The sequence below is a fragment of the Vipera berus genome (genome assembly GCF_964194415.1).
Source record: "Vipera berus genome assembly, chromosome: Z".
Lineage (NCBI taxonomy): Eukaryota > Metazoa > Chordata > Lepidosauria > Squamata > Viperidae > Vipera > Vipera berus.
This window is the reverse complement of record NC_138205.1, coordinates 109134179-109159284: the sequence shown is the minus strand read 5'-3', so window position 1 is coordinate 109159284 and position 25106 is coordinate 109134179. Positions and strand designations below refer to the sequence as shown.

General features: G+C 39.5%; 1 protein-coding gene across 1 annotated transcript in view; it reads right to left on the bottom strand.

Annotated features, from left to right (window-relative positions):
• Nucleotides 1-23250, bottom strand: part of ZNF804B (zinc finger protein 804B) — a gene marked incomplete at both ends in the record, with an annotated part of 214556 nt that extends 191306 nt beyond the window's left edge. The window contains one exon of the mRNA XM_081343513.1: nucleotides 23143-23250. Within this exon, the coding sequence (XP_081199639.1) occupies nucleotides 23143-23250 (108 nt within the window). The remainder of the gene's footprint in view (nucleotides 1-23142) is intronic.
• Between the last annotated feature and the right edge of the window lie 1856 nt (nucleotides 23251-25106).

The following is a 25106-nucleotide window of genomic DNA, read 5'->3' as shown; positions in this document are numbered from 1 at the left end:
TATAGGAACCTGTTTCCCATTTTTTTCTATGTGACTTAAAACTGCCCCCACCCCATAGGGAGATGCATCACATGTAAGACATACTGGTTTAGACTCTTTGTAGTGAGTTAGAGTGGACTTTTCTGACAATAGTGCTTTTAAGTCCTGGTAACTTTTTTCATGTAAGTTACTCAATTTCCATGGAGCTTTCTTATCTAGAAGCCTGTGGAGGGGCTCTGCTATTGCTGCCTTATGAGGTAGAAATGTGTGATAGAAGTTTAGGAGGCCCAAGAATGCTTGTAGCTCTCCTTTTGATTTGGGCCTAGGAGGCATTTCAATGGCCTTCACTTTAGAATCAGTGGGATGAATGTCGTTAGCATCAATTCGGAAACCCAGGAATTCTGTTGAACAAACCCCAATACTACACTTGTTCTTTTTTAATTTGAGGCCTGCTTCACGAAGCCTCTGCAAGACTGCCCTGAGCCTATTGGCCAACACTTCTGGGGATTTTCCTGCAATAAGAACATCATCAAAATAAGGGGAGACGCCCTGAATACCCTTGAGTGTACGCTCCATGATTCCCTGAAAAGTACCCGGTACAACACTGACTCCAAACTGTAAGCGTTTAACTTTGAAAGCCGCCCTGTGAGTCACGATCGTTTGAGGCACGGCTGTGGCCTCATCAACCAGCAATTGCTGATAGGCCTGTGCTAAATCAAGTTTAGCAAAAATAGTACCCCCTTGCAAGGAGGCTAAAATATGGTTGACCACTGGGACCGGGTAAGCATGTTGCTTGAGGGCTTTATTTAGAGTGCATTTATAGTCAGCACAAATGTGAATTTCCCCATTGGCTTTAAGTGGAGTGACTATAGGAGTTTCCCACTCCCCACCACCAACAGGCTGTAACACGTCCTGTTCTACAAGCTTATCAATTTCGGAATCAATTTTATATTTTAAGGCAAAGGGGACCATACGAGGCTTAACCCTGATTGGAACTACATTGGGATCTAACTTAAATGAGATAGGCAGGCCTGTGTATGTTCCTAGGGTTGAATCAAAAACATCCGCATATTCCTCACATACTGACGCAAGGTCTGCAGTTTGTGTCCGGTTTATGCCAGTAATCTGAATAGCTAAGGCATCAAACCAATCGAGTCCAATGAGACTTGTTCTCTGGCCTCCTACTACTATTACATCCAGGTGCCCCCAAAACCCTTTAAACTTTACCAACAAAGTGGCTTCTCCCTTAACTTTAACGTGAGCATTTTGGAAGTCCATTAGGATTTTTTTTATTTAAACAGTTTTACAATACACTTTAACTTTAATCCCCCCTCCCCCACCCCTATCTAACCCTCCCTCTCCCTCTCCCCCATTCCCTCCTCCCCCCCGACTTCCCAGAGCTAAATACAGGGTATAAAAAAGAAAAACAAACATAAGCATCCATATGCTATCACAATAAACTACTAATTCTATCACCCTCTAGCTCATGTAAAATGATTACAAACAATATTACTATTACAGATAAGAAAAAAAGAAAGAAAACAGAAAAGGAACTTTACTCAAATACTAAATAAAATTTCTTAATCCCAATCCTTATTCATATTAATTTCAAAAAAGAAAAAAAAATTCATCTACTATTTACATTCTCCCACATTTCTCTAAATTCTAAACAAATTCTCAATTACGCGCCAAAAGCGCCTATCTCTATTAACCTTGTTAATCTCCAACCAAACTAAACTATGATCAAAAATAGTTCTTGCATATATCACACCAAATGTCTCACAGTTCCAGATCATCCATCTATACGTCTAGGACACCATTCCAATCTCCAATGAAAATAAAATAAAAAATTTAAAAAATTTATAATCCAATTAAGTAACCTTTATATGTAGTGAGTTAAGAAAAATCAACTTGTTATTGATTAGGAGCTTGCGTACCCAATCTTAAATTCAATAAATACTTTTAGTCCATAATCCTAATATGCGTTTCTTACAAACAAATAGCATCAGTCTTAAATTGTTTTAAATATTGAAAAACTTTCTTTCTCCTCTATGATGAATTTAATCCATTGACATTCTAAATTAGAGATTTAGTCACCAATCTTGACGCTCCAAAGCTTTTGGAGCATGTCTGAAATGACCCCTATATCTTCTTTGGACCGCGCCCTTCCCACAGCTTCACTATAAGTACGCTTTGGAGGTTCCATAACTTTCTGCTTGTCTTGCTCTTGCTCTCGTCTCGCTCGTCTTAGGGCGGCACGCGTCATCCTCTGCTCTCCAACAGCAACCGATGAGGCTGTAACTTGATCCTCTCCAGCACCGTTCTCCTCTGTCTGTCTATCTGCAACATCTTGAGGCTTTCCCTCGCCATGTCCCTTTGCAGCTTCCAGAAGTGATAGGGGGGTTGCTTTTAACACATTGCTATAAAAATCACGTGCCTGGGCCACAGTAGCCAAACGATGTCTTTTACCTTCGTGCATCACCACCAGTCCAACTGGAATCTCCCATCTAAACTTGACATCACATTTCTTAAGTTCCTGTACAAGAAATGCAAAATCTTTCCTTCTCCTTAAAATCTTTGGAGGAATCTCTTTTAAAACCAAAACTTCTTGCTCAGCAACTACCAATTTAGTATCATAAGCAGCTTGAATGACTTCATCTCTGATTACTCTCTTTGTAAAATAGACCACCACATCTCTGGGTAGCTTCCTCTGTCTTGCAATCCATGAATTTACACGAAAAATTTTATCCATACTTCCCTCAATTTCAGATGCTGGCTGGCCCAATACCAGTTCCAAAGCCTCAGAGATCAGCTGCTTTAAATCTTCTTTAGAATTCTCCTTTAAACCCCTAATTCTAATAGCATACTGCATCTGTTGGTACTGAACAAGGCTCAATTCTTTGTCCATTTTGTCCCTTATATTTTCATTCTCTAATTCATTCTCTAATACCTTTGCTTCTAATATAGAGTTCTTTTGACTGAGATCCTCCACTTTTTCACCCAGCTGTTGCACACATTCAGCTACACTTTCAATCATAGACAACATGTCTACCCTCATTGCTCTAAACTTCTCTTCCATCTTCTTCTCCAATTTCTCCTCCAGCTTTTTCAACTTTTCATCCATCATATCAGACATTAACCGTGAATGCTTTTCAAGGGCATCTTGTAAATCCTTAAGCGTCAGTGCCGGAGGAAATGCAGGAGGAAGCAAAGCTTGCAACGAGGTCTGTTGCACCGGGGAAGACCCCGCACTCCGAAGAGCTTTAGAAGTCTTGGCCGCCATCTTTCCCCACTTTCACTTATTGCGCACTTTCACTTTAAAGCTACAAAATCCATTGAGCTAGCGAGTAAAGCTAAAAGTCCACATCACCTTGACCTCCTGTACCGCTCTGCCTGCATCTTGATACTCAAAAGTATTTCCTTTTGGCAGGGGGGGTTGCTAACGCCTGGCTCTGCTCCAAAAATCACGGAGCAGAGACGCTGCGCAGCTCGGAGCAACCCAGGCTTCGGGGGGGGCTCAATCCTTCAGCCGCCCAAACTCTCAGCTCAGGCGGCCACGGAGAGCTCAACCCCTACCTGGGGCCTCACCCCCTCCTCTTCTCCCGAGGAGGGGGCTTCAAATCCATCTAAACAGCTGATCGGTGCTGTTTACGATGGAAAAAACACAGCTGCGGAGCGGGCAGCCCGGAGACGGCTGTCTTCGGCGTCGCGTCGCCACCGGAAGTCCGAAGTCCATTAGGATTATATCTGAGGGTCTTAGTTTGGCCCAATTGTTACTGCGCCTACACACGAAGTTAAAAGTGTCTTGAGAAATAATTGAAACTGCAGAGCCAGAGTCCAAATCCATCTTACATGGAACTCCTTGTAGCTCTACCATGAATTTAAATTTGGGCTTGAGGGAGCGTCTATCCCCAGTGCTGCATACGCTTCTACGGCTTCTGAAGAAAAAAAAACACTAACTGGACCCTGGGCCCTAGATCCTCTCCTAGTCGTTTCTTCCGAATGGTGTTTGGGTCACCGGTCTCTCTGGCGGGCTCCGCAAACCACAGCAATGTGGCCTGTCCTTCCGCAAGCTCTGCACATGGCTGATTGAAATCTGCAGTTGGCGCAAAAATCATTGACACCACACCCCTTACATCTCGGTAAGAGAACTGCCTACGAGGCATGCGCTGCCTTTCCCTCGTAGACTTCAACTCTTAATCAGTGAAGCGGGATCCCACCTTCGTCACCACTGTTAAATAGCAGGTTCTTTGGCACAGGAAAAAGATGCATAGCTGAGTACAAGGTAACTCATAGTTTATTTTGTGCAGAAACTGTACTGGGCAAATGGCTGCAACTAGTCGCAATATATAGTCTAGCCCATGGGTCAGCAACCTGAAACAGTGAAAGAGGCACTCGGAACTGGTTCCCTCACAAAAGGAAAAACTGGGAGCTGCAAAAAATATGTGTGCATGTGCGTACATGTGCACATGTGCAGAACAGGGTTTGACTGAAGAGTGGAGCCAAGGCGAGATATGCACCTACCCTGCATATTTGAATTGATTGGTTGAACTTTTTTAGTCCCACTTTTTTTTTTTGGACTGCACATGGCAGAGGACTGGGAGCCGCAGGAGTTCCATGCGGTTCCAGAGCTGTGGGTTACAGACCTGTGGTCTAGTCCCTAGGTGGCAGCCAATAGGTTTGAATCAACCATTGCTGGCTGGAGATAGCCAATTGCAGCACAGGTGACTTGTAGTCTGGGTTGCTGGAGAGCCGTTAGCTGCTCCAGCAACCCACGTAGTATTCCTCAAGAGCCCAGTACATAACACTATTGTTGTAAAACCAAGTGAGCAATGGAATGAGAGATATTAATCTTAGGTGGAAAAGGGACAGACTTTGGACTCCTTCTTTATGTACCAGTCTGCTATGAATATTCTCTAGAGAGTCTAGCCATGGAGATATTCTTTTGAGAACTTTCCAGATTCTAAAAGGCTTAGCTGAACACTATTGATACGCTGAAGTGTTTCATGCATAGGATCAAACATCTTAGATGCAGAGAGATTGGAGGTAAATGGATGAGTCACTAGTGGACATGAACCAGGGAGAGAGACTATTTGAAATCAGCCAGCACTGTTTAGATTTCTTGAGGGTGGAGCTGAGAGATTACATCTGTGGCTGAAACATCAATAAAGTTTGAGGTAAGGTCAACATAGAACCTAATGCTAAAAAAATATTGATAAAACCCAGTTATCATTATTTGATACTGACTGTAACTCAATATTAGCTGAGTAAGGAAATCAACTGCTAAAAATAGAAGGGTGCTATGAAAATGGGTTCAGATGGACTCTAATGTCAAGGGATGCTATTGTCTTTTTCCTGTAAAAAATATCACCACATAAGCTTTGCCTCCTTCAGTGGGACCACTTTGTATTCTGGCTCCCGCACAGCTCAATAAACTTGATTTAAGTAAACTGTATGGTTTCCACACATAAAGTGGCTTGGGCAATTTCCCCCTTCATATCATGGATCAAATATTCAGCTCTTGCAGGAAAAAAGAAAGACATATGGGACATTTAGTTTTTTTAAGTACTCAATATCTTCTGAATAAAATAATAATATATATTTTAGGATAGATGAATACATTTGGTATACATGCATCTAAGAAACAACTATATTTTCACTCCTTTCCATTGTGGACTAATGTGCATGTCTTTTTTTAACAAAAGCTATTCAGAAATTTCCTTCCCTTTTAAATGATCTTGCAAAAAACCAATTTGCATCCAAAATGTACCTCTATTATTGGTTTCTGATTAGAATGTTTCAACAAATCAACTATGTGAATGCTCATTTGTGATGTTAGAAAGAACATGTTATAAAATCACAGATGGAAACAATATTCTGTTTTCTTCCTGTGGGAAACAAAGTACCTTATAATAGTTCCTTAAATTGTGACATCTTATATTTTGGTGTTTTTTCCCTAGAAGTTTTTAAGCAAACTATTTAAACAAATCATTCTTGCAAAGCATTAGACATGTCAATGAACATAGTCAAAATATATTCATAAATCTGTTCGTAGAATGGGAGGTGGGCTCTGATAGGAACAGTTGGTTCCTTTACCACTGATAATATCATAGGAGGGCAGTCATATTAATCTATGATAGCAAAAAAATCAGGAATCTGACAGAACTTTTTCAGAATATCTTATTTCTTTCAAAGGCATGCTATTCATCTTTTCCATATACATTTCTAGAAATATTATATATTCAATATAAAATATACTATCACTGAATTTTCTTTCTAAAAAAAAAGAATATTCAGTACAATTCTATTTGTAATGTGCTTAACACTGCAGGCCAGAGCTGAGAAGGCAAAGAATCAAATCTACCCCATTCTGAAACTCACTTGGAAATTTTAGAAGAGTCATTCTTCCATCTCCTAAATACAGGTAGTCCTCGACTTATGACCACAGTTGAGCCCAAAATTTCTGTTGTTAAGCGAGATATTTGTTAAGTGAGTTTTGCCTCATTTTATGACCTTTCTTGCCACAGTTGTTAAGTGAATCACTGCAGTTGATAAATTAGTAACCAGTTAAGTGAATCTGGCTTCTCCATTGACTTTGCTTGTCAGAAGGTCACAAAAAGAGACCACGTGACCTTGGGACACAGCAAAGGTCATAAATATGAATAAGTTGCCAAGCATCTGAATTTTGATCACATGATCCCGGGGTGGTTCAAAGGTCGTAAGTGTGAAAAATGGTCATAAATCACTTTTTCCAATGCAATTGTAACTTTGAACAGTCACTAAATGAACTGTTGTAAATCGAGGACTATCTGTAACTTCAGAGTACTGTTCTTTGTCATAAAAGGGAGGAAGAAATGAACCACAGATTGGATTTTGAACACTCAGGAGGAAAAGTGTGGTAGAAACATAGTAAGTCAGTAAATAAATGTAGTTCTACTGCAAGTAAAGAGGAGATATATTATAAGTGATCAATGTGGATAAGATGACAAGATAAATTTCGTCATTTCTGAGCAGAAATTCGACTCCTTGTCAACACACTTTTTATCTGAAGGGGATTCACAGTCCAGAACCCAAAACAGCCATTTTCTCAATAGAGCTTTTCAGTGCTATGCTACCACAAAACAGATTATTTTACAAGCATGTCTTTATGGTGTCTTATGATTCTGTTAATGAAGAAATTAATCCATTAGGATAGTGTGTTCATCAGGTATATAAACAGTCATTTCTTTTATATGCAAGATGACATTTAAGATGAAAAATTGCTGAATGCATTTTTTGAGTTTTTATTTTCTAAATAACAAAGGAGTAGGAACAGGAGATTTCTTGATCTAAGGAGATACGAACAAAATATTTTTCTAAAAAAAATTAAGATAATTCATTTTAGCTAAAGGGGCATGGTTAAAGCTCTTTCTTCTATATATAGTGGACAATCACTTAAATATGAGCCAGCAGTGTGCTGCAGCTGCCAAAAAAGCCAACACAGTGCTAGGCTGCATTAACAGAGGAATAGAATCAAGATCACGTGAAGTACTAATACCACTTTACAATGCTTTGGTAAGGCCACACCTGGAATATTCAAAAAAAGGGGAAAAAATAGATCCAGGAAACTACAGACCTATCAGCCTGACCTCAATACCTGGGAAGATTCTGGAAAAGATAATCAAACAACAAATCAGCGAACACCTTGATGCAAACAAAGTTATCACTAAAAGCCAACATGGGTTTGTCAAAAACAGATCATGCCAGACAAACCTTATTGCATTCTTTGACCAAGTGACAAAACTAGTGGACCAGAGGAATGCTGTAGATATAATTTACTTGGACTTCAGTAAGACATTTGATAAAGTAGATCACAACCTACTACTTGATAAGATAGAAAAATGTGGGTTAGATAGCATCACCACCAGATGGATTCGTAGCTGGCTGACAGGCCGTACTCTGCGTGTGGTCCTCAATGGAACTGCATCTACAGTACATGGAAGGAAGGGTGTAGTGGGGTGCCCCAGGGCTCTGTTCTGGGCCCAGTGCTCTTCAATATCTTCATCAACAATTTGGATGAGGGGATAGATGGGGAACTCATCAAATTTGCAGACGACACCAAGCTGGCAGGAATAGCCAATACTCCAGAAGATAGGCTTAAAATACAGGAGGATCTGGACAGACTCGAACACTGGGCGCTATCTAACAAAATGAAATTCAATGGTGAAAAAAGTAAGGTTCTACATTTATGCAGGAAAAATCAAATGCACAGGTATAGTATAGGTGGTACCTTGCTCAACAGTAGTAACTGTGAGAGGGATCTCGGAGTCCTAGTAGACAATCACTTCAATATGAGTCAGCAGTGTGCTGCAGCTGCCAAAAAAGCCAACACAGTGCTAGGCTGCATTAACAGAGGGATAGAGTCAATATCACGTGAAGTACTAATACCACTTTACAATGCCTTGGTAAGGCCACACCTGGAATACTGCATCCAGTTTTGGTTACCACGATGTAAAAAAGATGTCGAGACTCTAGAAAGAGTACAGAGATGAGCAACAAAGATGATTGGGGGACTGGAGGCTAAAACATATAGGGAACGGTTGCTGGAATTGGGTATGTGTAGTTTAATGAAGAGAAGGGTAAGGGGTGATATGATAGCAGTGTTCCAATATCTCTGGGGCCGCCACAAAGAAGAGGGAGCCAAGCTATTCTCCAAAGCACCTGAAAGCAGGACAACAAGCAATGGATGGAAACTAGTCAAGGAGAGAAGCCCTACCCCTTTTGTGTGTATATTATGACATCACATACATGTAAGAGCAGAACCAGTGATACAATGTAAAAATGCTGTTTTCATCATTCTGACAAAATTTATGATCCTGCAGATTTTTTTTGGCTTAGTTCTTTGTACATTACATTGAAATGTGCTATATGTACAATGTTTACTGACATTTTTATGACTAAAAGTAAGAACTTCCTCTTCCTGTGACTGAAGCTTCTGCCAACAGAAAGTTAAATAAGTTAAATAAGTTAAAAAAGCCACAATTCTCCCAAATAAAAACAATAAAAAGCAAGTTGAAAACCAAACAAAAAATAGTAAAAGAAAATTATGCCAAGATGACAGGTTAGGAAGTGTTGTGTGAATTGAAAACAAAATAGCAAAGCGATAAAACACTTACATGTATGCTCAGTCCTTAGTGTAATTGTTGTTGTTGTTAGTTGCGAAGTCGTGTCCGACCCATCGCGACCCCATGGACAACGTTCCTCCAGGCCTTCCTGTCCTCTACCATCTTCTGGAGTCCATCTAGGCTCACGCCTACTGCTTCAGTGACTCCATCCAGCCACCTCATTCTCTGTCGTCCCCTTCTTCTCTTGCCCTCAATCTTTCCCAGCATTAGGCTCTTCTCCAGTGAGTCCTTCCTTCTCATTAGGTGGCCAAAGTATTTGAGTTTTAGCTTCAGGATCTGGCCTTCTAAAGAGCAGTCAGGGTTGATCTCCTCTAGGACTGACCGGTTTGATCGCCTTGCAGTCCAAGGGACTCGCAGGAGTCTTCTCCAGCACCATAGTTCAAAGGCTTCAATTCTTTGGCGCTCAGCCTTTCTTATGGTCCAGCTTTCACTGCCATACATTGCAACTGGGAAGACCATAGCCTTGACTATACGCACTTTTGTTGACAGGGTGATGTCTCTGCTTTTTAGTGTGCTGTCTAGATTTGCCATGGCTTTCCTCCCTAGGAACAAGCGTCTTTTAATTTCTTGGCTGCAGTCCCCATCTGCAGTGATCTTGGAGCCCAGGAAAATAAAATCTGTCACTACCTCCATTTCTTCCCCATCTATTTGCCAGGAATTGAGAGGGCTGGATGCCATGATCTTGGTTTTCTTAATGTTTAGTTTCAACCCAAGTTTTGCACTCTCCTTCTTCACCCGCAACAAGAGGCTCTTTAGTTCTTCTTCACTTTCTGCCATTAGAGTGGTATCATCTGCATATCTTGTTGATGTTTCTTCCGGCAATCTTAATTCCAAGTTTTGATTCATCTAGACCTGCCTTTCTCATGATGTGCTCTGCATATAAGTTAAATAGGCAGGGCGACAGTATACAGCCTTGCCGGACTCCTTTCCCAATTTTGAACCAATCAGTGGTTCCGTATCCAGTTCTCACTGTTGCTTCTTGGCCCGCATATAGATTTCTCAAGAGACAAATAAAATGGTCTGGTATGCCCATCTCTTTAAGGACTTGCCAGAGTTTGTTATGATCCACACAATCAAAGGCTTTAGCATAGTCAATGAAGCAGAAGTAGATGTTTTTCTGGAACTCTCTAGCTTTCTCCATGATCCAGCGTATGTTAGCAATTTGATCTCTAGTTCCTCTGCCTCTTCGAAATCCTGCCTGTACTTCTGGTAGTTCTCGATCCACATACTGCTGGAGTCTAGCTTGTAGAATTTTAAGCATAACTTTACTAGCATGAGAAATGAGAGCAATGGTGCGATAGTTTGAACATTCTTTGGCACTGCCTTTCTTTGGAATTGGAATGTAAACTGATCTTTTCCAATCCTGTGGCCACTGTTGAGTTTTCCAAATTTGCTGGCAAATTGAGTGTAGCACTTTTACTGCATCGTCTTTTAAGATTTTGAATAGCTCAGCTGGAATACTGTCACCTCCACTAGCTTTGTTGTTGCTCAGCTTTTCTAAGGCCCACTTCACTTCACATTCTAGGATGTCTGGCTCGAGGTCAGTGTCCACCTCATTGTGATTATCAGGGACGTTAAGCTCATTCTTGTATAGTTCTTCTGTGTAATTTTGCCACCTCTTCTTAATCTCTTCTGCTTCTGTTAGGTCCCTGCCATTTTGGTCCTTTATCATGCCCATTTTTGCATGAAACGTTCCTTTCATCTCTCCAATTTTCTTGAAAAGATCTCTGGTCCTCCCTATTCTATTGTTTTCTTCTATTTCTTTGCATTGTTCATTTAAGAAGGCATTCTTATCTCTTCTAGCTATTCTTTGGAATTCTGCATTTAATTGGGCGTATCTTTCTTTTTCTCCCTTGCCTTTCGCTTCCCTCCTTTGCTCAGCTATTTGCAAAGCTTCCTCAGACAGCCATTTTGCTTTCTTGCATTTCTTTTTCTTTGGGATGGTTTTGGTTGCTACCTGTTGTACAATGTTGCGAACCTCTGTCCATAGTTCTTCAGGCACTCTGTCTATCAGATCTAATTCCTTAAATCTATTTGTCACCTCTACTGTATATTGAACAGGGATATGATTTAATTCATACCTGACTGGCCTAGCGCTTTTCCCTACTTTCTTTAATTTAAGCCTAAACTTTGCAACAAGAAGCTCATGGTCTGAGCCACAGTCAGCTCCTGGTCTTGTTTTTACTGACTGTATAGAGCTTCTCCATCTTTGGCTGCAGAGCATATAGTCAATCTGATTTCTGTGTTGACCGTCTGGTGATGTCCATGTGTAAAGCCGTCTCTTGGGTTGTTGGAAAAGAGTGTTTGCTATGACCATCGTATTCTCTTGACAAAATTCTATCAGCCTGTGCCCTGCTTCATTTTGTACTCCAAGGCCAAACTTGCCTGTTATTCCAGTAATCGTTTGGCTTCCTACTTTAGCATTCCAATCCCCCATGATGATAAGGACATCATTTTTGGGTGTTAGTTCTATAAGGTGCTGTAGGGCTTCATAGAACCGGTCAATTTCATCCTCTTCAGCACCGGTGGTTGGGGCATAGACTTGGACTACTGTGATATTGAATGGTTTGCCTTGGATTCGAACTGAGATCATTCTGTCATTTTGAGGATTGTATCCCAGTATTGCTTTTCCTATTTTTTTATTGACTATGAAGGCTACTCCATTTCTTCTGAGGGATTCTTGCCCGCAGTAGTATACCTGATGGTCATCTGAATTAAATTCACCCATTCCTGTCCATTTTAGTTCGCTGATACCTAAGATGTCAATGTTTAGTCTTGTCATCTCTTGTTTGACCACGTCCAGCTTTCCTTGATTCATGGATCTTACATTCCAGGTTCCTATGGAGAAAAAATCTTTACAGCATTGGACTTTCCTTTCACCACCAGACATATCCACAGCTGAGCATCCTTTCGGCTTTGGCCCAGTCGCTTCATTCTTTCTGGTGCTACTAGTACTAGCCCTCTGCTCTTCCCCAGTAGCATATTGGACGCCTTCCGACCTGAGGGGCTCATCTTCCAGCGTCATATCGTTTTGCCTTTTGGTACTGTCCATAGGGTTTTCATGGCAAAGATACTGGAGTGGTTTGCCATTTCCTTCTCCAGTGTAATTGTAGTAAAGTGTAATTGTAGTAAAGATACTATATAAAATAACTTGAATAAAACAACTATTTCTTAAATTCAGAGTGGATTACTAATTTATCTATGTGGTCTTCTTTGCTCTGAATCTATTATTCAGTCTGGGTTCACTGGACTGGATGTAGCTGCACACAGACCAATTAAGAGAAGCAATTCATGTCACTGGCACATGGCATTCTGTCAACTGACAGTTCATACAACTTAATCTGATTTGTACTGCAGGTAGGTAAATTTTGGCCCAAAATCAAATAAAAAAGCAGTGGAGAAAGCGAGCTATCTTAATCCATATCATGCTATAACTCAAATGCATCTGAAATCAATCAGCTTGTTCTAACTCATGCACATTTTTACAATTTTTATTGAAAAAAGGCATCTAGTAGACTTGACAGGATAAGTATTTTCTTTTATCATTTTAATGATTTCATAAGCCATTGATCTCACTTATTTGTGTATTATCAGATCTATGGCCTAATCAACCTGGTAAAATTATATATAAAGTCATTCACTAGAGAAACTTATTGTTCTATTGATAAATGATATCTTTAAGACTATTACAGCATACCAATTTTTGTGTTGAAAATCTTATTAGAAATCCTAGGACAGAATCCAAGGAAATTTTATGGATCCTTTATAAAATATTGTAGTGGGGGGAAAACATTGAAATCTTCTTTGAAGCAAACCTTTCTTTGATGCAGAATATAATCAATATATCATTCATAAAATAAATATCTGAAAGAGGCAAGCACTACATCCTTCTGTAAGAAAACTTTATGAAAGAATATACATTATGCCTGTCAGGAATTACAAGTTTAACTTTTGATATACCAAAAAAATGAGGTAATTTTTAATAATTAAAACTAAAATCGACTTCATTTTATGTCTGAACTGAAGAGCCTCAAGCAGCCCAATTGCACAAGATCAAGGGATGAGAAGGGAGGGCCATCTGCTGAATCACCAGCAGAACTGCAGGACCCAGAACAACTTTGTTCCTGTGAAACCGATTAAGCCTGGCAAGATACTAGCTGAAGTAGTTTTATAGCCAAGGCATGTTAAATATAGTCACTGCTGATATAAGAGAAAAAACCTTTGGCAGTTATAGACAATCCAGTGTCAACATAAAACATTCATAGCCATAAGCAATCTTCAGAGAACTTTACAAAACCCTATAAAACCTGTGGTTTTGCATACGGAACATGTTTCATTCAGCAAGCAAGGAGGGATCTTGGATGCTCAAAATTATAGAGATAAAATCTAGCATCTGAAATATTATTCTTGACAATGAATCACTGAAAAAAGTGATTTTTGACTGTTTTTCACACCTGATACCATTGCAGTATCTTCATGGTCATGTGATCAAAATTCAGATGCTTGTGATGGTTGCAGTATCCCAGGGTCGTGGAATCGTCTGACAAGCAAAGTCAATGGAGAAGCCACATTCACTTAACAACCATGTTGCTAACCTAACTGCAGTGATTCAGTTAACAACTGTGGCAAGAAAGGTCATAAACTGGGGCAAAAGTAACTTAACAACTGTCTTGCTTAGCAACAAAAATGTTGGGCTCAATTGTGGTCATACTTTGAGAACTACCTGTATAATTTCATAGTAGCAAGGCTACAACTTCATCATTTTCAGTGATAGACCTGAACAATCACAGAGATGATCAAAGTCATGTTTATTTACATAATTCCTTTTTGAGTTATTCCAAAGTGAGCTTTCTTTGCCATGATACCAACTCTCTACAATGCTTTCCACTTTAAAATTCTAGAAGTACATAGTATCATCTCCTTGGTGCAGCTATTTAAAAGCTTTCTCTTCCCCTGATATAATGGCATATAAGAAAGACCTTAAGAGATGGGCCAAAAAGATGCTGCTTGAAAAACAATCAGATAGCAGAGCGGACAGTCAGTCCTCCGCTGATAATGGGTAGCTGAAGCTCAGAAGGGGCTCTTCTAGCATTTCAGGCTGTAAAGGAAAAATGACAAACCTGTATTTTCAGATTTGAAAGAATCTATTATTGTAGCCTTTCAATAAACTAGAATTAGCTTATCTGATCATGGTTCCTGTCTGGTGTACTTGAGAAGACTGGCTTTGTATATGTATCCTACATGATTTTTCCCCTTCCCTTATCCTTTTAATTTCTATCAGCATTTTAAACTGTCATATTTGTAGTCCCAAAGTGCCTTCTTTCAAAAGGCAACTGGATTGTCTTGTCCTCACAACAAAGTCCTCACAAGAAAGTCCAGTTGCCTCTTGAAAGAAAGCACCTTTGGGACAACCATGCCCCATGACCCCTATAGACATTTGGCATGTCTGTATTATATTTTTGTTCATCTAAATACAGACACCTAATATGAATCTTTTTATAGAGAGGAATGTAGCATATGTTTCATTATACAAATGAAGGACAATATCTTTATAAGCGGACTATTCCGTTTATAAGCAGACTATTTAAATGTTCAGAAATCATGTCATACAGTATAAAGACCTCTGCCATTAGCTTCAGTAACTCCATCTTTGATCAGATAGACAATACTGAGACAAAATTATATTTATTTTTTTTAGATATATATTCTGCTTTTCTCTAGGAGTCTTAGGTGGCTAACCTGGGAGGGAATTATAGTATCAGCACAAATATTCATTAGTTAAGGATGGACTTGAATCTAAGCTTCATCCGTCTTAGTCTTTATGTGTTACACAATGTGCTCTAATATTGTGCATGACAATAGGTTACAATAATCATATCATAGTAAGAAATTATACTACTCTGAGTAGTAGTGCTTGGTGTTCTCTGAGCTTGGTTGGTTTCTTTACAGATGTTTCATTATCCAAACTATTTTCATCAGTCATGCTTCTTAACTGGAGAAACTGAGACAAAGCCCACGCCATACTAGCACTGATTTAGCCCTCAAGGACAGAACCAACTTAGAACTAAGGATAAATTTTCTGACAGAACAATTAACCAGGGGAATGACTTGCCTCGCAGAAGTTGCAGGTATTCATCACTGGAGATTTTTAAGAAGTGATTGGACAGTCATTTGTCTGAAATGGTATAGGCTCTTGTGCTTGAACAGGGGACTGGAAGAAGACCTCCAGGGTCCCTTTCAATTCTGTTATTCTGTTGATGTTACCTAGTTTGGGTATTAAAACACCTGTATGAAGATAACCAAGCTCACAGAGCACAAATGACCCTATTTCAACCCTCAGCTACAAATATTCTCCTTTATTAATTATGTTATCTATTCTGCTGAATAAATTAGAACATATTCAAAAGAGGACAATAAAGATTATACAGATTCTGGAGAAGAGACAATTAAAAGACAGTACAAATGTTGTCTTTTTTGTTCACTATAAAGAATCATAAAGAGGGAAGTCCCAAAGGTGCTTTTTCACAAGGCAACTGGACTTTCTTTTTTCTCTTTGAAGATGTTTTGCTTCTCATCCAAGAAGCTTCTTCAGATCTGACTGTAGAGAATGGAGGATTTATATTTATATTGCAGACAGCTGGTCATTTGCATTCTTTTAGCAAGTTGCTGATGCCCTGGAGGTTTATCTGTGTTGTCAGGGTCACCTGACCGAGTAATGCAAATGTGTGTGGAGCCTTCTTGGAACTGTTGAAAGGACTGTGTTGTAGACTGAAGATAGATGGTGTCATATCCCTCCCCCTCTATTGAGAAAGGGCTGTTCAATTTTGATACAGATAACCTCTTTGACTGCTCTTTCAAACCAATAGTCCTCTCTGTCCAAAATGTGAACTTTGCTGTCTTCGAAAGAGTGGCCTTTGCCTTTTAAATGTAGATGGACTATTGAATCTTGTTCTGATGGGTTTGTTCTCCTATGTTGTGCCATACGTTTATGGAGTGGTTGTTTCATTTCCCCAATGTACAGATCTGCACATGGCTCACTGCATTGTAATGCATATACCACATTGTTCTTTCAACAGTTCCAAGAAGGCTCCACACCCATTTGCACTACCCAGGTGACCCTGACGACACAGATAAGCCTCCAGGTAGCATCAACAACTTGCTAAAAGAATGCAAATGACCAGCTGTCTGCAAGGAATACAAATTCTTCCATTCCCCACCATCCAGTCAGAACTGAAGAAACTTCTTGGATGGGAAGCGAAACATCTTCAAAGAGAAAAAAGAAAGTCCAGTTGCCTCGTGAAAAAGTACCTTTGGGACAACCATGACCTGGATGAATGAGAATCTCCATAGACATAAAGATGGAACTTTTTTTTGCTGAGTTGTATGGCAAACATAAATGCAACAGGTTTAAATTATAGGAATGAAGAATTTATTAAAATTAATCAGGAATTTCTGATAGAAAACCATTCTTGTTTGAATCTCCTGAGAAGGATGCTATTCTAGAGGATTTCTTGCACTGGAAATAGATGAACTGAAGGATATTTGATATTTTAAATTTGTAATTCTGTGGTTCTGAGTATAATTAGACAAATATAAGTGCACCTATTAAAGGGGATGTCTGCTGAAACTCTGCCTGTCTTTTTCAATCATCTGCCAAAGAAGGTAATGATGCCCTAACATTGCCTCAGATATGATTGCATTAATAAATCACTTTAGATGCAGAGATGCATCAGAGTGACCTTCCTTGAAAAAAGCTACCTATTAAATATCTGCTCTAGTGTTTCCTTCTTCTTCTATTCATGAGCTAGTCTCAGGAAAGTGTATAAATACAGAGATTGGATTCTGAGGATATGATCACTCTTATTCTATAAGAATAAACGTTCAAAAGAAAAGGTGGTTGAATTAATTCCCAATTCAAAAAATATACAATAGAGCCGCGAATTTTTTTATGTTTGTATGGGTGAAAAGAGAGCGAGAAGTTGGTTCATTCACTGAAAATTCAGACATTTTAAATGAACTTGTTTGACTAAATGTTAAGAGAATGTTTGTTAAACATGCACATTTGTCTTAAACATATACTTGAAGATGCTGTCAAATAACTAACCATTGTAATATTTATCCAAAAATTCTTGCAGCCACCCAGTGCTTTATTCATCCCAGCTGAGAAAAAAAAGTTAGCTTTAATTACTTAAACATACTGAGTTATGGAACTGGTTCATTTCAGCTAACTGTAGTTGATTTAATTATAGTTTATATATTGTATACAATGTTAACAGACTAATTTCACTTGTTGATAGGACACTCTTACCTCAGTGGACCTCAATTATTAGAAAGTCATGCCAGATACCATTTGGTTCAAATAAATGAAGACACAGAAATTTTTCTCTCTTCCCATGCTTCCTAGGGCTGTCTTTTAAATTAAATAATTGATACAAAATAGTTATTGTACCACTTATTTAAAATACATTCCATCCTAGACCTAAGGTACCTTAGGAGGTACCTTAAGATTCATTGAAATCTCAAAACATTGCTCAGCTTCCTCCATAGCTTATGAGGACTTCTAAAATTAGGGGTTTGTGACCTGAAAAGATGTTCCTGATGACCCATGGCAAAATTTACAACTCTTTCCAGTAATTGGGGGAGGAAGGGCGCTAACAACTCTAACTTATTATCTAAGAAGCCATAGCATTCTCATTTACTGAACATAAAACAATCTAATCTTTTTTAAAAAAATAAAAAAAGCACAGGAGGCCAGAGAAGGAACAGAAGAAGCCCTGGTTGTATTGTGTAATGAGTCCAGAATGTTAATAACATTGTTAGCACTTCTGTCTGAATATCAACTATTTTGCCTAGTATTCTATTCTGTAGCCTATGCCACTGAGATGTTCAAGTATTGCATATTTCAGTTATTCAATGTGCAATCAGGATTCATAGCAATCCCAGATATAATCTGAAGGTACCTACGGAGTCTAAATGAAAAGTGCTTGATAAACATAAGGCATCCACCCTCATGCCTTTAAACAAAAAAAAATCATTCCATCATATATATTTTTTCATTTTCCATGCTGCAGAAAAGTGATACTCCCTTTATTTTTGCCAAAGTTTTCTTTTTGTGATTTGTTAAAATCTGACAAAGATTGCAAGTATACTATATTCATACTCATGTATTCTTTTCCCAAACAGCTGTATATTACTACTTTAATGCATAAAATTACCATAGGAAACTGTATACATACAGACTTTTTAACATACAGTCTTTCTATATATATTTTCTTGGTTTGAATCATGTTTCAAAATTCTGAAAAATATGAATTTTTTTCTTCCTTTCATATTATCAGGAGGTCCAAAATCAACTTCTTTAACTGACCAAATTCTTATTCAGCCATGATATATGAGTTTATTATATCCAGTTTCACAAAACTAATAAATACTAGATCTGTACATATTAAAAATGTCAAACTGCCCCAAATTCTAGAAATTTGTAGAAAATATATATCTGCAAAGATGACTATAAAATTCAATTAATCCTAACTATTATATTATTGTATGAAATACCTGGCAAAGAAACAAAATGACACATAAATATCCAGTTGGATATTTTTTTTGTTCACTCAGCTGTCAAATTTCATAAAGGTATTTAAAATATTCATTAATGTTCTCATATCTAAAAGCATAATCATAAGCTTAGTGACATTTCATGGTCAGTTATGAAAGAACCCCTTAAATATAAAAAGTATGCATTATATATAAACTACTCAGTGTAATGTGCATCAAAATGGGATCCTTGAATGGTTCAAATAGAACATTTAAGTCGATGTGAAAATATACAAACCATTCAACTGAAATTTCAAAATACTGCCTAAGTCTCAAAAGTTAAAAAGAGCCTTGGTGGAGCAGTGGGCTAATGCCTCCTTAAGTAACACCAGCTGCCTGCAATTAGTGCAGGTTCGCATCCCACCAGGCTTAAGGTTGACTCAGCCTTCCATCCTTCCGAGGTAGGTAAAATGAGGACCCAGATTGTTGGGGGTAATTAAGCTGACTTTGTAATAATGCCGCTTGGGGGTGTGTGTGAAAGCCCTAATAAGCAGGCATATACATAGAATGAAGGCTACTGCTAAGCTTGTAAGCCGCCCTGAGTCTTCGGAGAAGGGCAGGATATAAATGGAATTAAAATAAAAAAAAAAATCTTGGAACTCACAAATAATTATGCCAATGATTCCTTTTTTCAACATCTGCCAATGTTTTCTAAAATAAAACAAAATAAAATCAGGATAAAGTTTACAAAACAAAAAATACTTCCATTTATTTAAAAAAAAATAAAGAAAATCTGTTAATCCAAAAATGGCTGACAGTCTGTTCATGGCGATTATCACATAAAGAAAGTATGTCCCTTCTTTTATATTTTCTGGGGTGAAAAAAATACAGATGTGTTATACAGAGACATATTTTCAGATCAACATTTGAAATATCTTGATTTCTGCATGCAAGCCAACCTTTTAAGAGTATTTATATCATTCCAAATAATCACTAACCATCAGACATCTTTTAGATTAGCTTTGTTTCTTAAAAACTAAGGGCAAAAATTTCCTCAAAGGTACTTGAGATAAGAGGGTCAAAAGTGAACTTTGAATTATTTTAGCCAAAATTATTGAGCCCTATTAATCCTAATAATGCTAGCAACAGAAGCCCTTATGTCAATTATCAGGGCAAAACATTAAAATGCCTTATGTGTATATCTATAAATAAGATGCATTAATAGAATAATATTTGGATCCTGGTCTCTGCACCCATGCGTCAAGTCTCTATGAAAAGATTTAAGGGCCGAGCTAAATAACATGTAGATATAAAGTAAGCCAAGGGTCTCCAACCTCCAGTCCATGGACCAGTACCGGGCTGCAGCATGCCAGCAGCTGGTCCACACAAACAAGCAAAGCCCTATCTGTGGGATTCAGGCATCACACAAAACCATGCATCCTCTGGTCCACGGAAAAACCTACCTCCACGGAACCGGTCCCTGGTGCCCAAAAGGTTGGAGACCGCTGAACTAAGCATTTTACAGGAATTTTGCTGTTTTTTAAGTAACAGCCATTAAGTAGGTTTTAAGGTGGGGTTATCCTTTGATAGAAGTTCCCACAGAGCATCCTTTTGATACAGTTCTACCAACTGGTGCTCTGCTTCTAGGTGCCAAATTGGAGACAAGATGTTAAGTTGAACTAGCCACTGCTGAGCCTTTATAATCTTCAGTTAACACATACAAGATAATTCTGCCAAAGCAAAACAGCTGGAGGAAGCAGCATACCTCAACAGCGGTGGTTGGGAGATTCATATTCAATATTTTGAAATGGTATCTCCTTAAAACCAACTGCTTCAGTGAATACCACTTCATGCAATCCTAGCTATGAGATGGGGGAGAAACATGTCAAAGATAAATCTTACATATATGGTGGCTTAAGAAAAACAGCTTTGATCACTACTGTGTTGAAGGACTTCTATTATTTGTTGTACTAACGCAGATAGACATCACCAGATTAAAGAACTTTGCCCTACAGTATCATAAACATAGAACAAATCTTGAAAAAAATAAGTCTTTCAGAACTGAGCTTTTTCAGTTTTACACATCTTCAGAATAAAAGAAATAAAGGTCAGCTAAATCTAAAATATATGTAATAGAAATAACCACATTTTCATCCTTGAGATAAGAGCCTCTTTAATCTCTTCTTTGCAAAGTTTCATATATACTCATAAATGATAATTATAAGATTGAGCTTCAGTATTTTTAATCAAATTGGGCTACAAATCTAACAAGTATCATATGGAACTATTTTCTGACTATATTATGGAATGACCATTGCATATATTATTTATAATTAGTTTGTATATGCTCAAATTGGAATCTTTTCATAAAATCGCATATATATTTTGAAGTTTTCTATTTTTTCAGCCACCCTTTTATTTAGCAGTTGGCTTGTAGAGGTTCTAAATTATTTGTGTACTTACAAAGTTGTGTTTTTTGTAATTCAAGAAACACATGAATTTGTACCTAATTTTCAGTATTTAAGAATATTTTTCAGAAGAGAAAGATAATAAACTAACATTATAAAGTAAGACAATACGTAAGAGAAAATGAAGTAGATTGAGAATAAACCACATCCATTAACAGTTGCTAAATATTCATAATCTTATTGGACTTCACATGTTTTCCAGCTTTGGTTCTTACTGAGTTTATATAATTTCTACTTTTTTATTCTAAAAGGAAATTTTACTGATATTTAATACCTTAATACTTGACCGCACAAATCAAAAGTTGAGCAATTTTAATTTAAAAGCATGAAATTGCTACTCTTGCTGAAAATGCACCTACCATTGAACTACATTCTCATAATATCCTGTATTTATTTCCATTTCTATACATTCTGCATGAAATAATGTTGATATTTTATCCTTGTAACATATCATAATATCCCATCTACTTGTAATTACCACTGAATCCCAACTATCTTAGTGTTAGTTCATGATGATTCTGATAATTCACTGAATAAGTACAGTCTCAACTTTGTAATTCAACATCTTTTTATCCTTTTTTCATTATATTGTTTCCAGCTTATTTTTCCCCCTCACCAAATAGTTTTTATTAAACCAAACATTATTAAACCAAATTTAATAATTTATTAAACCATTTATTAAACCAAATTCAAACAGACATCCATCTTTTCCATCATTTGCCCTGAATCTCTTAAGTGTCTTTTCCACAATTTATTGCTTCAATGTCTCTTCTCCAAAAGATGCATTATGACGCGTGTATCTACAAATTACAGGGATTGTAATTGCTCAGGGATTCCATTGATGATGTGGTCACTCCACTTTTAAACAGTATTATGTCTTCTATTATTTTATATTAATGCACATGCAAGTTCCAATGGATTGGAATGCCATATTAACCACAGAAACAAACAAAGAAACAAATATTTTTAGATGGGCTTTCTTCAGAGACCTTAAATTATTCTAATTAAACATTGGACATGATTTCTGAACTGTCTCTCTGCTTTGGATATCCTCATAACTATTTTGGACATCAAGGCAATCCGTTATGTGGGGGAAAACCACCTCTACTGATTTTAACAGGACTTACTTGCAGAGGTAAGCTACACATTGATTTGGTACTGGTAATCTGTCCTCATTTTCTAGGGGCAAAATCACTGAATGGTAACTTTTTTTTTGGGGGGGAAATATTTGGAGTACTTATTTTAAGTAAAAAAAAAGTTTAGTAGTAGTGGAAGAAAGCACCAGAAAAGGGGAAGAGAAGAAGAAGAACACCTTTATTTTGCTTTGCTTTGTCTTTTTAATAATCTGTTTAGCTTTCTATTAGTTCTACTGAATGTTGTTGTGATTCCTTCTGGCCCACATGCTCTTACCTGCTGTTCTTACTTTGGTTATTCTGACTTTTATGTAGATCTCTGAGACGATCCCATCTTTCTGGTGGTAATTCAGCTGCTCACGAGGCTTCCAACTCAACTTTTCCTTATTCCTTTCAATGCCTTTTAAAGGACAGTTCTGCCCCTAATTTTCTATACACAAAAATCACTATTAACTTTTTCTGGATAACACCTTGCCTGTGCAATATAGAACCACCATACCCAAACCAGGAACCTTTCTCTATACCGATCGCCGTTTTCTCCCCACCAAAGCCAAACAAACTCAAAGCCTTTCCTTCCCTCGATCTTCGCTGTCCAGCAACTTCAAAAAGAAAAAAAAGAGGAGAGGGGATAAACTTTACAAAACAAAACAAGTAGCTTTTAAAAAGTCGCGCTGCGAGATCTAGCACCAGGATCAGATCGCGGGGAAAGAACAAGCTCTTTTCCCCGGTGAGCCTTGCGGGGGGGGGGGGGTGTCAAGCCTGGTCCGAACCAGAGAGATCTACCCACAGCGTAACTGCAACGTTTGTCGCCAGGTTTACATATCCCGAATAGCGCCGATTGAGTAGGTAAGCATAAGCGGTTACCGCGGTGTCAGAGCCGTCTTTGCGAAGCGGTCCCCTGAAGATCCCTTTAATGCCACGGTAGTGCCCGTTGCTGAGATGCCTGGAGCTGATCACTAGGTAGCACGCCATGCGGGTCCAAACTCGGTTAAGAACCGGCAAGTGGGGTGCCGGCTCTTCGGGGTGGGCGGAGAGAAAACCGAGCGGACTCGTCTCGTATAGCGGCTGCCGCGTCCAGAGTCACCAAGCGCTGCTTCTGCGCCCCGTTAGAATGGCAGCCCCGACGACACCGTCACTACTCCCCCCCCTTTCCCACCCCACCCCCTGCCTCTTCCCCCCTCTTCATCCACCGCCTGGATTGCTGCTGCCAGCAGCAGGATGGGTAAAAGGTGTAGGCGGCGGCAGCTGCCAGAGCTCACGGGAGGGAGCCGAAAAGCCAGTCCGCATACTGTTTCGCCGGATCGCTCCGCGGAAGATTCGAGGGAAAGAGCGTTGGCGCTCAACTTGGCAGGATTAAGGGTCCACTGAGCCTCCCTCCTCTTCCTACCTTCCGCTTCTCTCTCACCGTGGGCATTTGTCCTTTTCCTCCAGAGCTGGTTCTAAGAAACAACGGAGGGGAAGATCTTGGGAGCAGCGTTTTGCCCTGGCTCTTTTCTCGTCGGTCTTATTCAACAGAGGCAGGGGAAGTGGGGGAACCCCGGGCCCCAAAAGTCTCGCGCGCGTCGCTGCCAGCCTTCAGCCGCGTCAGCCAGGGCTTCAATTGGCTTCACCTTTGGCGTTCGTGGAGCCGAGGAGAAGGAAAGGATGCGCGCGCACGCGCGCGCTCTAACCAGGCATTCATTCCCAGCTGCGCTTCCCCAATCCCTACCCTGTTGGCATTTGGGAAGAGGCTGCTACCGGCGCAGGATGAATGGCCGAAGTCTCTTATTTCATTCCACGGAAGGTTGGGCAGGTCGTCTTAGCGAAAGGAAAGGAATTCCCTTCCTCTCTCCCCCCACCCCCCTCGCTCACTTTTTACGGTTGGACAGGAGAGTGTGTAGTGCGTCGCTGTGCTCTTCCCGACCTTATTCATTGGCTTGGAGACCTGTTGTCGCTAAATTCCTTGGAGAGGGAAGTTCAGTTGTGCGAAAAAAGAGCGCACCTTTGCTAGGCTGAACTAGGTGGAAATTGTCCCCGGTCTCTCCACCTTCCGCAGACAATTACATCGCTCCTCTCTCTCTCTCTCTCTCTCTCTCTCTCTCTCTCTCTCTCTCTCTCTCTCTCTCTCTCTCTCTCTCTCTCTCTCTCTCTCTCTCTCTCTCTCTCTCTCTCCTCTCTCTCCTCTCCCTCTCCCTCTCCCTCTCCCTCTCCCTCTCCCTCTCCCTCTCCCTCTCCCTCTCCCTCTCCCTCCCTCTCTCTCTCTCTCATCGCGTCCCCTTCAGCAGCTCTTGGGGCTGGCCCTCCTGTTCACTTTAATGCTTAAGTTGAAACTCTCCACACCCCTCACCACCCATTAGCTGAGGTGCAGTATGTCACAAAAGTCTGCTTCTCTGACTTCCTCTTCAATCTCCAAGCTTCAGGAATGGCGGGGGGGGGGAGCGGCAAAGCGGGGTATGGTGGTTGAGACAGGGGTGGCGAGGGGAAGTAGGTGCGCATCAGCCTAAACAGAAACCAAACGCTGACTGGAACTACACTGAAGTGCCGGTTGTACATCGTTTTGAAATCACTCGGTAATAAGCCCACGTCAGGAAGTTTACCTGGCTTAAGTATAATTGATGCCAACTGCAGATTTTGGGTTTAATCCTTCATGGAGGATAATTGAGGAGGCCTGTTTAGTCTCCAGGGTCAACAGATGTGTGAGAGGGGAGAGATAAAGTGAACAGAGGTGGCTTTTCTATTTCTCTCAGGTGTTGTAGAGTGTTTTTTTAAGCCTTATCTGTGTAAAGTTTATACAACACAACATATTTTATTATGTGTCATCAGGGGACACATAAGGGCACTTTGGTATC